General features: G+C 42.4%; 1 protein-coding gene across 3 annotated transcripts in view; it reads right to left on the bottom strand.

The window, feature by feature from the left end:
• Positions 1 to 16,670, bottom strand: part of LOC130273684 (dynein axonemal heavy chain 5-like) — a 334,039-nt gene that overhangs the window by 287,259 nt on the left and 30,110 nt on the right. For all 3 annotated transcript variants that reach the window (XM_056520899.1, XM_056520897.1, XM_056520898.1), the window contains exons 3-9: positions 10,835 to 10,935; positions 10,540 to 10,728; positions 8,076 to 8,150; positions 7,878 to 7,979; positions 1,374 to 1,445; positions 1,115 to 1,216; positions 40 to 226 (exon numbers count right to left, since the gene is read on the bottom strand). In XM_056520899.1, coding sequence (XP_056376874.1) covers positions 40 to 226; positions 1,115 to 1,216; positions 1,374 to 1,445; positions 7,878 to 7,979; positions 8,076 to 8,150; positions 10,540 to 10,728; positions 10,835 to 10,935 — 828 coding nt within the window. The remainder of the gene's footprint in view (positions 1 to 39; positions 227 to 1,114; positions 1,217 to 1,373; positions 1,446 to 7,877; positions 7,980 to 8,075; positions 8,151 to 10,539; positions 10,729 to 10,834; positions 10,936 to 16,670) is intronic.

Genomic DNA, 16,670 nt, shown 5'->3' with positions numbered 1-16,670 from the left:
ATCATATACATTGCTATTCAAGATAGAATATGAACATACCTGCAGCTATAAAGTCTGACGGACTTTGCAGGCTATCCAGGAAATTGCTGCTGTCCACTTTTTTTAGTTCAATTTTTCCATCCAAGTTATTTTTTGCTGATGACAGGGTTGCAACAAATTTATCCAAAGAGTCTAAGAACTCTTGAATTTGGGAGTTCTGGAGACCATCCTTCACAGCTCCCCAGTTCTAAACAAATAGCATAATAAAAAGATCTTTAATTGTTATTAAAACTGTCACCCTGATCACCCACACAAAACCCAATTCACTGGGTTATAGTGTGGGTGACCCGGAATCCAAAGAGGGGTCAATTGCTATAATCAGCACTGTGGTTCCTGAAATATTGGCTGGTGAAGTTGCCCTTCTGAATTCAGGAAGTCGCACGCAGGAGGTGGGGCCCCGCTGGCTGGCTGCCCCTGCTTCTTTCCGTCTTCTCAATCAGCCGTCCCCTTATTTAGCATATTCATATTCTGCGACTCCACGTCCTAGTGACATCAGTCGCATGTCAGGTGAGCGCTGCACTCTGTATGTAAACTGCTGGCGCATACAATCTACTGACAAAGTGCCTGCGCATGCGCACTACTGACAGAGTGCAGCGCTCACGTGACATGCGACTCACATCACTAGGACGTGGAGTCGCAGAATATGAATATGCTAACTAAGGGGACGGCTGATTGAGACGACGAAAAGTAGCAGGGACGGCCAGCCAGCGGGGCCCCACCTCCTGAGTGCGACTCCCTGAATTCAGAAGGGGAACTTCGCCAGCCAATATTTCAGGAACCACAACGCCAATTATAGCAAGTGACCCCTCTTTGGATTCCTGGTCATCCACACTATAAACCAGTTTATTGGGTTTAGTGTGGGTGATCAAGGTGACAGTTTTCCTTTAATATCGTTATCACAAAGAATTCTACCTAAAATAAAATAAATGTAGAAAATCATTAAAAAAAATTTAAATAAAACACAACATCAGCTAAATTGTGAAGGGTTGCATTACTTTGTAATTAATAATATTCCATTAATTACAGTTACTCAAGCCTACAGGCAGGCAGGGTTGGGTCACATATATGATCTTACCTCTTGACACTTAAGTGCTGGCACCAAAACCTGAGCAAGCAAGATTTCCAGGCCTTGGAGTATGTTGCCATTTGTACATTCAAACATACTGAAGTTCACCTCCTATAAGAGAAGTGTTTTTTCAGTTATATTCTTTGCATTTTCTCTCTTATTTACCTCTGCATGATATTTATAAGAAATGCCAAACATTAATTTACTATGAAAAGTCAATATAGGCGCTGATATGAGCAAATAACAAGCTATAACATAAAAACCTCACCTGAATAACATTGGCTGTAGTAATCGCTTTATCAGTTGTGCGCAAAAAGAAGAGACATGTCCCTGTTAACCCCTAAAATAAAAGCAATGATTGACATTTTTTTATTAAGCTTTATTAAGTTGTTTTTTGAAAAATAAGCAAAATTACTACAGTATAACAACTATTAGCAATAACTCATAACAGTAATATAACTAATTGTGGTTAAATACACTTGTTATTCTATGTGCCTGCATTAATTAAGTCAGAGGTGCAACACATAACTTTGTCTCTAGTGTATCAGCCTGTGAGCAAGAATTTTTCTCTGTATGTTTTACCCCTTAGTGGCCAGCAAACCAGCATATCTTAGGCATAAAAGGGGTATCCCTGTTTAGGAAAATCTATCCTCTATCAAAAGGATAGGAGATAAGTGTCTAACCATGGGGGGGGGGTCCAACCGCTGAGACCCCGTGTGATCTCCTGTACAGTGCTCCAGCTCTCCTCGTGCACGGGAGGGGGGGGGGGGGTTAACATGCCCCCTCCATGCATTTCTATGGGAGAGCCCGAGATACACCAGCTGGTGTGCTTGCGCATCCTTACCTCTCCTATAGAGAAGGGGCATGTCTACCCATGTTCCGTGCACGAGGAGAGCCGGAGCGCCGTACAGGAGATTGCAGACTACCCCTTTAAAGGGCTTGTCCAAACTCACAAAGTTATCCCCTTTGCACAGGATAGGGGGATACCTTTCTGATTAAGGGGGAGGGAGAGTGACTTCCAATGGTTGGGACCCCCGTGATATTGAGAACAGGGAACCAAGTCACTTGCTAGAATGGAGAAGTGACTCGCTCATGCATCTCTTCATTCTTTATGGGAGCTTCTGGAGATAGCCATTCGGCTATCTCAGTTGTTCCAACAGAGACTGAAGGATAGGAGATAACTTTGTGAGTTAAGACAACCCCTTTAATGACTAAGCTAATAAGCTTCACTGCTTTGACACAAGAAAAGATTTCCCAAATTTAAAGTCCTGTGGTCAATATGCAAACCTAGTTAAATTGAATTGAGAGAACATCTATCTGTATTAGTCCCGAAATCCACAAAAGGTACTAAATTCTAGTATCTATGTGGTGGCCCAGTATGGAAGATGTTGCTCCGTACCCTTGCTGCCCTGTCAGGAAGCCTCCTTCAGGGACCCTTGCACCTGTTTCCCCCCTGTACACATGTTCTGCAGTGTACTTGTAATGTCCCAGTACAGGACATGGTCCTGTACTACCCTTAGGCCCTGTCAGGTTGAGACCCTCAGTGAGATGAGGGCTCCCCTGCAGGATCTCCCCCTGTTGTTTCCAGAATGTTGTGTATACTGGTTTAATGTATAGACAGGATCCTAATGTATAGATAGAGCAGAGGACCTGTGAGAGGTTGTCTCAAGAACCTGAAAGTCTGCACCTGCTGCCGGGTCCGAAAATGTCCCACTGCCGCTCAGCCTATTGCCGGCCGAGTCGGGACTTCACTGCGGCCGGTGATTGGCTGAGTGCAGTATGACTCGAGGACCACCGGCAACCAGGAAGAGGATCGCGGCGGAGGCCGGAGCCGGTTACCAGAGGCACCGGGGGAGCGAAGGAAGGTATGTACCTGTTCATTTTTTTTTACTGCCGGCAGTATGGACGATAGTTTTCCTATTCCGGAGTTCTCCTTTAAGTCAGTGACACAATGTCGTTTAATTCCTTGAAATCACCAGTTACTTATACAAAATGCAGAAAATGTATATAGTTGAGAAGGTTGGCAACTGTTTTCTTGCCAATCCACAGTTTGGGCCAGGCTGGATACTGTTGGGTATTATGAAGGGGCCCTTACTCTTTATAGTTCCACCCCTAGGTTAGTGGCCCAACGTAATTTTACCCCTTAAATACCTCAGTTACTTATTCAAAATACTGAAAATGTATATAGTTGGCAAGGTTGGCATCTGTTTTCTTGCCAATCCACAGCTTGGGCCAGGCTGGATAAAGTTGAGTATTATGGAGGACCCCTTACTTTTTATATGTCAACACTTAGGTCAGTGGCCCAGCTGCGTTTAACCCCTTAAATTCATCAGTTACTTATTGAAAATGCATATTTTTTCATCAATTTTTTACTATAGTTTTTTTCAGCAAAAAAACAAACAAAAAAACAGTAGATTTTTTTTTCTGAATTCAATTGTTCCCAAGTAATATTCAACATTTTTGTATAAAAAACAGGTTTACTACAGAGAAATAAGATGAGAAAAGGTTTATTTGTCTTAGTCATCTATAAGAAAATGCTCAAATAAGAAACCAACTTCAGTGAATAAGAAGCTGGCTGAATAAGAAACCAAGTTTAGCCTTGTGCATTGATCAGTGTCGAGAAGTAAAAAACTTACATCTGTGTGCCTCCAGCTGTTACAAAACTACAACTCCCAGCATGCCCTACAGCCATTGGCTGTATGGGCATGCTGGGAGTTGTAGTTTTGCAACAACTGGAGGCACACTGTGGAAAACACTGCTCTATGGGGACAAAAAATATTGTGAAAATAAATTTGTAAAAAATAAGGCAATAAATGTTAAAAAAAAAAAAAAGCCCCTTCCCCTGAATAAAAGTTTAAATCGCCCCTCCCCCTTTTTCAAATAAAATAAAGTTAACAAAAATAAACATACAGTATTTGGTAACGCCGCGTGCATAAATGTCCGAACTATAAAAATATAATGTTAATGAAACCACACAGTCAATGGCGTAATTGTAAAAAAAAATACCAATGGACAGAATTGCAGATTTTTGTTCACTTAAAGGGGTACTCCGGCCCTAAAACGTCTGACCACGGGGCCGGAGTATTGTGACATCACGACTCCGCCAAGCCCCCTCCTATAGAGTAGCCTTGAGGGGGGGCGTGACATCACACGGGGGCGGAGTCCCAATACTACGTCACACTACACATTTGGAGCCTCCAGCGCTGCAAAGAGCTCAAAAAGGTGGATGCGCAATGACAGATTGCGACCAGACATCTTATCCCCTATCCTTTGGATAGGGATCAGATCTATTAGGGCCGGAGTACCCCTTTAATGTAGAAGGGAAAAAAAAGTTATCCAAAAAGTCCCCATCAAAATAAAAATGGTACTGATAAAAAATACAGTGCAAAAAATGTGCCCCTCTACAACCCCATATTTGGGAAAAATAAATTTATATGGGTCAGAAGATAACATTTTAAGAATACTGATTTATTTTTATTTTTTAAAGATATAAGGGGGAGATTTATTGCAACATGCTGAGGAAAAATGGAGTAGTTGCCCATAGCAACCAATCAGATAGGTGTGTATCCCTATAGTGTGTCCTGGAGTCAATGTAAGTTGCAGTGCTGTGGCTGCAAGCCCCGCCAGTACCTTCTATAGCCACCCATATGTGTTCTGGTGTCATCTTCAAGTACGGTACATCAGTAACTAAAAAATTATGATAATACAATTTTACAAAAACTATATTGAAAAAAGTGGGCGGGGCAATCCATTTTTGGTTTCGGTGTTCGGCCAAGCACAGCATAAATTTTCGGTTTCAGACCAAAATTTCCCTTTTGGTGCATCCCTAATTATTAACATTCAAACTACTTTTTCTTTTCTTCAACAAAAAGGTTATCACTTAAAGGAAATCTGTCATCAAAATCACCCGCACTAACCTGTCATACAGGCTTGTAGTGCGGGTGATCCTGATCAAAATTATACTTACCGCATCTTGATCTGCCGCTCCATTCCGCTGCAATTCTTTTTTTTCTGTATATGCAAATTAGTTGCTTGGGGCACAGGTGGAGATATGAACACTGCACGGGCACTGTGATGTCATCTTCGCCAAAATGGGTGCAACGCCAGGCTCCTCCATCTTCATAATCCCCCTCCCTGCTCGCTCGGTGTATGTTACTGTTTGGCACATGCGCCACTTCCTGGGTACACCCGGAAATGGCATTCAGGCATGCAAGGATGCTGGAATGCAGCTCAGCCATACACCGCTTTCGGGTGTACCCAGGAAGCGGCACATGTGCCTAACAGTAACGTTCACCAAGAGAGTAGGGAGGGGGATTATGAAAATAGAGGAGCCGGGCGTTGCGTCCACCCGGCGAAGATGACATCACAGTGCCTGAAGCAGGGTTCGTAGCTCCACCCGTGCCCCAAGCAACTAATTTGCATATACAGAAAAAGAAGAATTACAACTGAACGGATCAAGATGCGGTAAGTATCATTTTGATCAGTATCACCCGCACTACAAGCCTGTATGACAGGTTAGTGCGGGTGATACTGTTGACAGATTTCCTTTAAGGATTTCATCTCAGTAGCTCTTATTCACTTAAACATCAATTGAACATGGCAGTATTTGGTCAGTATTTTGCATCAATATTTGGATTAAAAAAACAGAAAGTGTGCAATTCTTTCAATTACATTTTTTTCTGTAGATTCTACTTTTGTTTAGACTATTGGTGGACAAATACAGAACCAAAATATTGACCATCTAGCCTCTAGCTTTACAAGAGAGGACTTTATTGTTCCTGATTTTGCTTTATACAGAGTTAGTATTTATATATGTTTTACACTGACATACACTATAAAATGTGTTTTTACATATTGCGCCTAATTAGTGATACCGCAACTAATTACCGCATGTGTTTTTGCCACAAATTATTGTGGTCACCAACGGGTGTAAGGCGGGACCACGGGTGTAGCAGTGTGAGTGGTGGGATCAGATCGCCCCAGGGGAGAAATGTTGTTAACCCCTAGTGTTCGTGATGCCAGTGTGGTTTTACGGTTCCGGAACTCCACACACCCGGTTCCTCCGCTATCCCAGTTTTTTATTTTTTAAAGAGCCGAGGTACGTGCTCTCAAATCACCCAAGTAAAAAGTGCAAGTGTTCACACAAAAAAAAGTGCACGAGGATGCGGTCTATTACAAGCTCTTCTCCGAAAGGGGAGAGACCCCCCAACAAACCAAACCCTTCACCTCCAGGCCAAAAGGCACCTGCAAGGTTCCAGGTACAATGTTCCCTTTCGTCGAAGCTACTCAGGGACCGAAAGTGTTCCCGGCAGACAACTAGGCGTTAACCAGGTTGTCACCAAGGAACCAGTAAAATCGGTTTGGCATCCTGCTGAAGCAGGTTTGCCACGGGGTATAGCAGGGAGGTGAGGAACCTCATAGTCACACACACCTCGTCTAGACCGGCAGGAGGAACACCCAGAAGAGCTACCGCACCCTACCAAATCCTAGTGAACAAACAGAACACAAAAAGTGGACACAGTGACAAAAATAAACAAATAAATAAATAAGTGGATGTGCGCAGTGTGTAATACTGCCCGGACATCCGACCGGATCTATAAAAATTCCCTGATCCTAGCCGGGATACTAACTAAGGGCGAGTGCCCAGAAGAGTGAGAGAAAAAGTGCGTGCTACGTGCTTTCCTTCAAGTGGGGTTGTTAATCCCAAGTGAATTCTGGCACCCTGGGGTCACCACTCCCAGGGCACTTGTGCACCTCGGCCTTCACTCTACCCGGACCTTAAGGCCAGATCCAGCAGGAACAGGTCTCATAAGAGATGACTGCTGTCCTCCATAACCATCCCTGGTACACCTGTCCTACTGTGTGGTTCCCCATCCTGCCTTGGTGGTCTTCCACAAAGCCAACTAACAGGAAAAGTACTATACTTGATCTTGATTGCAGTTTGCTGGACCAATTAACTTGACTCGAGATTGGACTTGACTTGACTAGTTTCAGTGACAGCGGACATAGACTTGAGACTTACTGGAATGACTGTAGCTTTTGAGGTCTTCCAGATGCTGATCACTTGCACTGAGATCTCTGGTGGTTGCTGTGCTCAGGAAGTTAGCATAAGGGCTAAGAGAAGTGAATTGTAATGGCTGCTCCTTTATATAGTGGGGGCTGGTCTAAAGCCCATTGGTCAAGCTGTGGGTCATAGGTAAAGCTAGTGCTTGTGACTGCATGACATAACATGTGACAGACTTACACAGGTCCTTTGTACTACCTATACATAAGGATACTGTCTAGGCATTAAAGTGATGTACACAACATTCTGGAAACAACAGGGGGAGACCTTGCAGGGGAGCCCCCAGGTCACTGAGGGTCTCAACCTGACAGGGCCTAAAGGTAGTACAAGACCATGTCCTGTATTGGGACATCACATCACTGAAAAGGCTCTAAAATGGCACATCTTGCCACAATTTGCATAATTGCAATGAAACGCCCTGTATGTACCTTAATTTAAGTCATGTGCAGAAAAAACAAACATGTTAATTAGTTGCAGTTCCCCCTAATTAGCTGCAACATGTGAACACAGCCTAAGATATTTTACTGCCACCTCTCTAGATATCATTTTGCTTCCTGTATTTCCCACTGCATCTTGCTTTTATATTACTTATTATCTTTTTCATAACAACGTTGGTTCTGCATAACCTATACTATCCAGAAATATGGGATTGTTCTTGGAATTTTCAATTAGAGTTAAAAAATGTATTGATAACAACAGGATTTGTACCTCATTGGAGCCCAGAGTAATAAAAAGCTTCTTCGTCACATGTGAATAAGAGGCATTTAGATTTGCTCCTTCTGCCCACATTGGAATATTTGCCTTACTTTGCTACAAAAAAAAAAATTAGACAGATAAGGTTTAGGATGTGACAGTGGGGTAACGTCAAGGTATGACAACGTACAGACAATATACTGGTTTACATACCTGTGGAACTTCTTGGTAAAAAAAGATAAGTTTTTTTGATCCATTAGCCGCAAAAAAATCAGCTATCAAACTGAACTATAAAGAGGAGAAAGAAAACGCGTTAGCACAGGATTAACCTTTTTTTAAGCACAACAAATAAGGAGAAATAGGATTCAGGGGGATCTAGTTTATACAAGAAATCCAAGGGGGCAAGCATTAATGGCCAGTGCCGTCCAGGCTGGGTACCATAACATAGCAACACCTTATGTTGCCCTTCATAATTTAATACACATACCTAAATAAATACAGTGTTATACAGGGGTACTCCCCTGGAAAAAATTTCTTTTTAAATCAACTGGTGTCAGAAAGTTAAACAGATTTGTAAATTACTTCTATAAAAAAAATCTTAATCCTTCCAGTACTTATCAGCTGCTGTATACTACAGAGGTAGTTCTTTTCTTTTTGAAATTATTTTCTGTCTGACCATGGTGCTCTATGCTGACACCTCTTTCCATTTTAGGAACTGTCCAGAGTAGGAGCAAATCCCCATAGAAAACGTATCCTGCTCTGGACAGTTCCTAAAATGGACAGAGGTGTCAGCAGAGAGCACTGTGGTCAGACAAACTCCAAACTGTATGGATGACTTGCGGCCGGGACACGTAATAGTCATTTTTTCAAACTGAAATTCTTTTTTTTAAATACATGCAATCAGAAAGTAGTTTAAAATACATTAATATACAAAATATCAAAAGTTTTTTTCATGACAGGTACGCTTTAACCCCTTAAGGACGCAGGACGTAAATGTACGTCCTGGTGAGGTGGTACTTAACGCACCAGGACGTACATTTACGTCCTAAGCATAACCGCGGGCATCGGAGCGATGCCCGTGTCATGCGCGGCTGATCCCGGCTGCTGATCGCAGCCAGGGACCCGCCGGCAATGGCCGACGCCCGCGATCTCGCGGGCGTCCGCCATTAACCCCTCAGGTGCCGGGATCAATACAGATCCCGGCATCTGCGGGAGTTCGCGATTAAAATGAACGATCGGATCGCCCGCAGCGCTGCTGCGGGGATCCGATCATTCATAACGCCGCACGGAGGTCCCCTCACCTTCCTCCGTGCGGCTCCCGGCGTCTCCTGCTCTGGTCTGTGATCGAGCAGACCAGAGCAGGAGATGACCGATAATACTGATCTGTTCTATGTCCTATACATAGAACAGATCAGTATTAGCAATCATGGTATTGCTATGAATAGTCCCCTATGGGGACTATTCAAGTGTAAAAAAAAATGTAAAAAAATGTAAAAGTAAAAGTAAAAAAAAAGTGAAAAATCCCCTCCCCCAATAAAAAAGTAAAACGTCCGTTTTTTCCTATTTTACCCCCAAAAAGCGTAAAAAACATTTTTTATATACATATTTGGTATCGCCGCGTGCGTAAATGTCCGAACTATTAAAATAAAATGTTAATGATCCCGTACGGTGAACGGCGTGAACGAAAAAATTTTTAAAAAGTCCAAAATTCCTACTTTTTTAATACATTTTATTAAAAAAAAAATTATAAAAAATGTATTAAAAGTTTTTTATATACAAATGTGGTATCAAAAAAAAGTACAGATCATGGCGCATAAAATGAGCCCCCATACCGCCGCTTATACTGAAAAATAAAAAAGTTATAGGTCATCAAAATAAAGGGATTATAAACGTACTAATTTGGTTAAAAAGTTTGTGATTTTTTTTAAGCGCAACAATAATATAAAAGTATATAATAATGGGTATCATTTTAATCGTATTGACCCTCAGAATAAAGAACACATGTCATTTTTACCAGAAATTGTACGGCGTGAAAACAAAACCTTCCAAAATTAGCAAAATTGCGTTTTTCGTTTTAATTTCCCCACAAAAATAGTGTTTTTTGGTTGCGCCATACATTTTATGATATAATGAGTGATTTCATTACAAAGGACAACTGGTCGCGCAAAAAACAAGCCCTCATACTAGTCTGTGGATGAAAATATAAAAGAGTTATGATTTTTAGAAGGCGAGGAGGAAAAAATGAAAACGTAAAAATTAAATTGTCTGAGTCCTTAAGGCCAAAATGGGCTGAGTCCTTAAGGGGTTAAATAAGCTTTATAATAAAAATGATAACATAGCACAGGATTATGTCTACTAAATCGGAACTAAGAGAACTTGATCTAGAAACATATCCTGTCTTATTTTGAGCATCATGGGAAAACTGGATTCGATCTCCCAGGTTTTGTATTTGGCTGCTTACATTCATTTTGTCTAAATAATGTACTGTAAGGTCTTATGGGAAGGTGCGCTTTCTGCTTTGTTTCATTGGTTTTATCTGTTTTGATAGCTTGTCATTTCTTTTCAGAATATATGGCAAAATAAATTGACATTATTAAAGATTATTATTCTTGATTTAAGTTGTTGGACATGCAAGACTATGGAAAACCACAAGGTGTCACTGTTGACCAAGTTTTACCTTGTCATCAGAAATAAGAAAGTCTTCAACTTCATTTTCACCAATTCCTAATCCATCGGCCAATTTGGAAACTAAGTATTTATGTCTTGCATCCAACTGTGCCCTTCTTTCATCCTTTGTAACTTTAGCAAGTTTTGCCATCTCTTTCCTGGCTTCATTAGAAAGCACATTGTTCTTTTTTCCTGCAGGCTGTAAAATAAAAAAAGAAATCATACATTTACACATCTTCATGTATGGTCTTAAATCAAGGATATCTTCTTGTTTATTGAAGGTAGAAGTATAAATGGCTACTTACTGGAATCGGTGCAGTAGGAGAGGACACAGTATTGGCTGATCCTGGTGCCAAGCTTGGTCTCTTTGCTGCCCCACGACGTCTCTGACCCTTGGCCTCTGCATCTATCAATCACATCACAAATGGTTAAAACACTCAATTCTACAAAGCTGCACATTTGCTTTGGAATGTGACAAGGTTCTTCCATAATAGGTTGGAACATCATATACAATTACTTCAAATCTAGGGAGAATCTTTGTCGGTCTATAAAAAGGTTTCATAGTTATTATCCAATAAATACATCCAAGGTCTATAGCTATGGATATAGTATGCACACTTATGATGCCAACCATCCATATCTACTATAGCAAGTAATAGCTACATTACTACAAAAGGTCAATATATCTACCAAGTGCAAAGTGGGAAACGCTCTGCATAATAGCTGCGACTAAAGATATTTGAAAACATATTAATTATCATTAGCAATTTAGACAATTTTACAATAGGGTCATCTATGGTGCTTAACCCCTTAAAGGGGTAGTCCAGTAGCGAAAAACTTATCCCCTATCCTAAGGATAGGGGATAAGTTTGAGATTGCGGGGGGTCCGACCGCTGGGGCCCCCGTGATCTCTCTGTACGGGGGCCAGGCTCTCCGGGCCAGATAGCGGGTGTCGACCACCGCGCGAAGCGGCAGCAGACACGCCCCCTCAATACATCGCTATGGCAGAGCCGGAGATTGCCGAAGGTAAAAATTACATCTTATCATTATTCCGTAGGTCCATACGATTAAAATGATACCCTACTTATATAGGTTTGATTTTGTATCACTTCTAAAAAAAAAAAATCATAACTACATGCAGGAAAATGTATACATTTAAAATTGTCATCTTCTGACACCTATAAACTTTTTTATTATTCCACGCACGGGCCGGTATGAGGGCTCATTTTTTAGCCGTGATCTGAAGTTTTTACTGGTACCCTTTTTCTATTGATTAGACTTTTTGATCGCTTTTTATTCATTTTTTTATGATATAAAAAGTGACCACAAATTGGACTTTGGAATTTTTTTGTGCGTACTCCATTGACCGTGCGGTTTAATTAAAGATATATTTTTATATTTCGGACATTTCTGCACACAGCGATACCACATATGTTTATTTTTATTTACACAGTTTTCTTTTTTAAATGGGAAAAGGGGGTGATTCTTACTTTTATTAGGGAAGATGTTAAATGATCTTTATTAACTTTTTTTTTTGCAGTGTTATATATCCCCCTAGCCCCCCGTGGCTCTTTCATTGCACATACCAATCTCATACACAGATCATTGCCGTACATTGACACGGCAAAGATCAGTGTAATCGGCGGTCAATTGCTCAAGCCTGTTTAATTAAACAAACACAAGATTGTTTAAATATTAATAATGTCGCTCTATTGGCACAGCTTTTTTAACATGTAAACGTGAAAATAAGAGACAAATTTTTACAGCCACAACAACTAGGGGACGTTTTCTCATTAAGATAAGCACAACTCGGTGCAAAATTTTGCAAATATTTCCTTCTGGTTTTTGAGCCATTAAAAGTGGTATTCAAAGGATAGAGCATAAGATGTTTGATTGCGAGGTGTCTGGCCGCTGGGACCCCCCGCAATTTACGGTGCAGCACTGCAGCATTCATGTACACAGAAGCTTGGAGCTTCCGTGTTCATGACGTCATGCCACGCCCCCTCCATTCATGTCTATGAGAGGGGGCGTGATGGTTAGTACATAGCTATCACGCCTCCTCCTACAGATATGAATGGAGGGGATGGGACGGCTGTGGTCCCCCGTCATCCAGCACGGAGCAGAGTTCGCTCCATGCACCAGATGACTGGGGTGCCACGCCGGAGATCGTGGGGGGTCCCAGCTGTGACCTGCTGTGATCAGACATCTTATCCCCTATCCTTTGGATAGGGGGTACGATGTTTAGGAGCGGAGTACCCCTTAAAGGTGCGTTCACACGCTAGTAACTAGCAGCGGGTTTCATGCTGCGGGAATCCTGCTGCGAGTTACGCAACCATTGATTTAAATGGGTCCACAGACAGTCCACAATAGTGTCAGATTTGCGGACTGTCCGCGGACCCATTCAAATGAATGGTAGCGTAACTCGCAGTGGGTTTCCCGCAGTGGGAAACTAGCTGCTAGCTACTAGCGTGTGAACGCACCCTTAACCCCTTAAGGACTGAGCCCTTTTTCACCTTAAGGACTGAGCCCTTTTTTGCAATTCTGACCACTGTCACTTTATACATTAATAACTCTGAGATGCTTTTACCGATTATTCTGACTCCGAGAATGTTTTTTCGTGACATATTCTACTTTAACACAGTGGTAAATTTTCGTTGTTACTTGCATTCTTTCTTGGTGAAAAATCACAAAATTTCATGAACATTTAGCATTTTTCTAACTTTGAAACTCTCTGCTTATAAGGAAAATGGATATTCCAGATAAATTATATATTGATTCACATATACAATATGTCTACTTTATGTTTGCATCATAAAGCTGACAAGTTTTTACTTTTGTAAGACATCAGAGGGCTTCAAAGTTCAGCAGCAATTTTCGAATTTTTCACAAAATTTTCAAAATCGGAATTTTTCAGGGACCAGTTCAGTTTTGAAGTGGATTTGAGGGGTCTTCATATTGGAAATACCCCATAAATGACCCCATTATAAAAACTGCACCCCTCAAAGTATTCAAAAGGACATTCAGAAAGTGTGCTAACCCTTTAGGTGTTTCACGGGAATAGCAGCAATGCTCAGAACAGAAGAAGTCACATTTTGCTTTTGGAAAGCAAATTTTGCTGAAATGGTTTTTGGGGGGCATGTCGCATTTAGGAAGCCCCTATGGTGCCAGAACAGCAAAAATTAAGACACATGGTATAATATTTTGGAAACTTGGAAACTACACCCCTTAAGGAACATAACAAGGGGTACAGTGAGCCTTAACACCCCACAGGTGCTTGACAAATTTCCGCTAAATTTGGACATGAAAATGAAAAATTAGATTTTTTTCACTAAAAGGCTGGTGTTACCCCAAAGTTTTCTTTTTCACAAGGGGTAATTGGAAAAAAAGCCTTGCAAAATTTGTAACCCCATTTCTTCTGAGTATGGAAATACCCCATATGTGGATGTAAAGTGCTCTGTGGGCAAAATACAATGCTCAGAAGAGAAGGAGCGCCACTGAGCTTTTGGTGAGAGAATTTGGTTGGAATAGAAGTCAGGGGCCATGTGCGTTTACAAAGCCCCCCCCCGGTGGTGTCAGAACAGTAGACCCCCCCCCCCCCCGCCGCATGTGACCGCATTTTGGAAACTACACCCCTCACAGAATTTAATAAGGGGTGCAGTGAACATTTACACCCCACTGGCGTTTGACATTAAATTTTTCATTTTCACGGACCACTGTTCCAAAAATCTGTCAGACACCTGTGGGGCGTAAATGCTCACTGTACCCCTTATTACATTAGGTGAGGGGTGTAGTTTCCAAAATGGGGTCACATGTGGGGGGGGGGGTCCACTGTTCTGGCACTATGGGGGCTTTGTAAACACACATGGCCTTCAGTTTCGGACACATTCTCTTGCCAAAAGCCCAATGGCACACCTTCTATTCTGGGCATTGTAGTTCGCCCGCAGAGCATTTTACATCCACATATGGGGTATGTTCTTACTCAGAAGAAATGGGGCTACAAATTTGGTGCGGTTTTTTCCTATTCTCCATTGTGAAAATGAAAAATGTAGGGTAACACCAATAACATTTTTTTTCATTTTCACATCCAACTTTAACGAAAATTCGTCAAACACGTGTGGGGTGTTAAGGCTCACTATACCCCTTGTTACATTCCGTGAGGGGTGTAGTTTCCAAACTAGGGTCACATCTGGGTATTTATTGTTTTGCGTTTATGTCAGAACCGCTGTAAAATCAGCCACCCCTGTGCAAATCACCAATTTAGACCTCAAATGTACATAATGCGCTCTCACTCCTGAGCCTTGTTGTGCGCCCACAGAGCATTTTACGCCCACATATGGGGTATTTCTGTACTCAGGAGAAATTGCGTTACAAATTTTGGGCGTCTTTTTTTTTTCCTTTTACCGCTTGTGAAAATTAAAAGTATGGGGCAACACCAGCATGTTCGTGTAAAAAAAATTATTTTCATAAAGGGGTAAAAGGAGAAAAGCCCCCCAAAATTTGTAGTGCAATTTCTCCTGAGTACGGAAATACCCCATATGTGGCCCTAAACTGTTTCCTTGAAATATGACAGGGCACCGAAGTGAGAGGGCGCCATGCGCATTTGAGGACTAAATTAGGGATTGCTAAACTCCCAGCATGCCTGGACAGTCAGTGGCTGTCCGGAAATGCTGGGAGTTGTTGTTTTGCAACAGCTGGTGGCTCCGTTTTGGAAACACTGCCATACGATACGTTTTTCATTTTTATTGGGGGGGGGGGGGGGCGACAATGTAAGGGGTGTATATGTAGTGTTTTACCCTTTATTATGTGTTAGTGTAGTGTTTTTAGGGTACATTCGCACTGGTGGGGGTTTACGGTGAATTTCCCGCTAGGAGTTTGCGCTGCGGCGAAAAATTTGCCGTAGCTCGTACTTGAAGCAGGAAACTCACTGTAAACCCACCCGTGTGAATGTACCCTGCACATTCACATGGGGGGGGGGGGGGAATCCTCCAGCTGTTTCAAAACTACAACTCCCAGCATGTACTGACAGACCGTGCATGCTGGGAGTTGTACTTTTGCAACAGCTGTGTGGGCATGCTGGGATTTGCAACATCTGGAGGGCTACAGTTGAGACCACTGCACAGTGATCGCCAAACTGTGGCCCTCCAGATGTTGCAAAACTACAAATCCCAGCATGCCCAAACAGCAAACTGCTGTGTGGGCATGCTAGGAGTTGTAGTTTTGCAAGATCTAGAGGACCACAGTTTAGAGACCACTGCAAAGTCATCTCCAAACTGTAGTCCTCCAGCTATTGCAAAACTGCAAATCCCAGCATGCCCACACAGCAAACAGCTGTCTGGGCATGTTGGGAGTTGTAGTTTTGCAACATCTGGAGGGCTACAGTTTAGAGACCACTGTAAAGAGGTCTCCAAACTGTAGCCCTCCAGATGTTGCTAGGCAACGCGCTGACTTCCGTAGGATCCAGGGAGCCGCATCGCCGTCCTCTGCTGCCGCCGATAGCCGCCTGCTGCCGATGGTAGGTGGACCTTCGGCGCCAGTCACAGTCGGTTCCCCCACTCTGTCCAGACTACAGTGGGTGGGCAGAGCGGGGGAACTGAACGTTAACCCCCCGCCCCCGATCTGCTATTGGTCGTCGCTTCTGAACGACCAATAGCAGGGATAGGATGGGTGGCACCCCTGCCACCTCACTCATATCCCTTCATGGGGATCGTGGGTGTCTTGGACAACTCCGATCCACCTTATTTTCCTGGTCGCGGAGATCGCCGACATGGGCATATGCTTGGGATGCCTGCTGATAGTAATCAGCAGTCATCCCAGTCCGGTCCCCGCCGCATGGTACAGGTACGCCCTTGGTCCTTAAGTACCAAGGAGCGAAGGACTACCTGTACGCCATTGGTCCCTAAGTGGTTAATAAAATCTATATTTTCCATCACTAAAGGTAGTAAAATCTCCAGTTTATCCAGTCTCCAATTGATCTTCAATCAATTTCTAATAGTTCTTAGTTCCAGTTATCGATTCTACCATTTTATTTATACCAGCAAAGAAAGGAATGGGTTTGCCTGGATGACCGTTATATCTGCTTGGACTGTACCATTATAGATTTGATTAACCTAATTTACATCTCAAAACTTTTTTCCTCTTATT

Source organism: Hyla sarda, chromosome 5, assembly GCF_029499605.1.
Source record: "Hyla sarda isolate aHylSar1 chromosome 5, aHylSar1.hap1, whole genome shotgun sequence".
NCBI lineage: Eukaryota > Metazoa > Chordata > Amphibia > Anura > Hylidae > Hyla > Hyla sarda.
The sequence above is the reverse complement of the archived record's forward strand: the minus strand, read 5'-3'. Positions and strand labels throughout refer to the sequence as shown.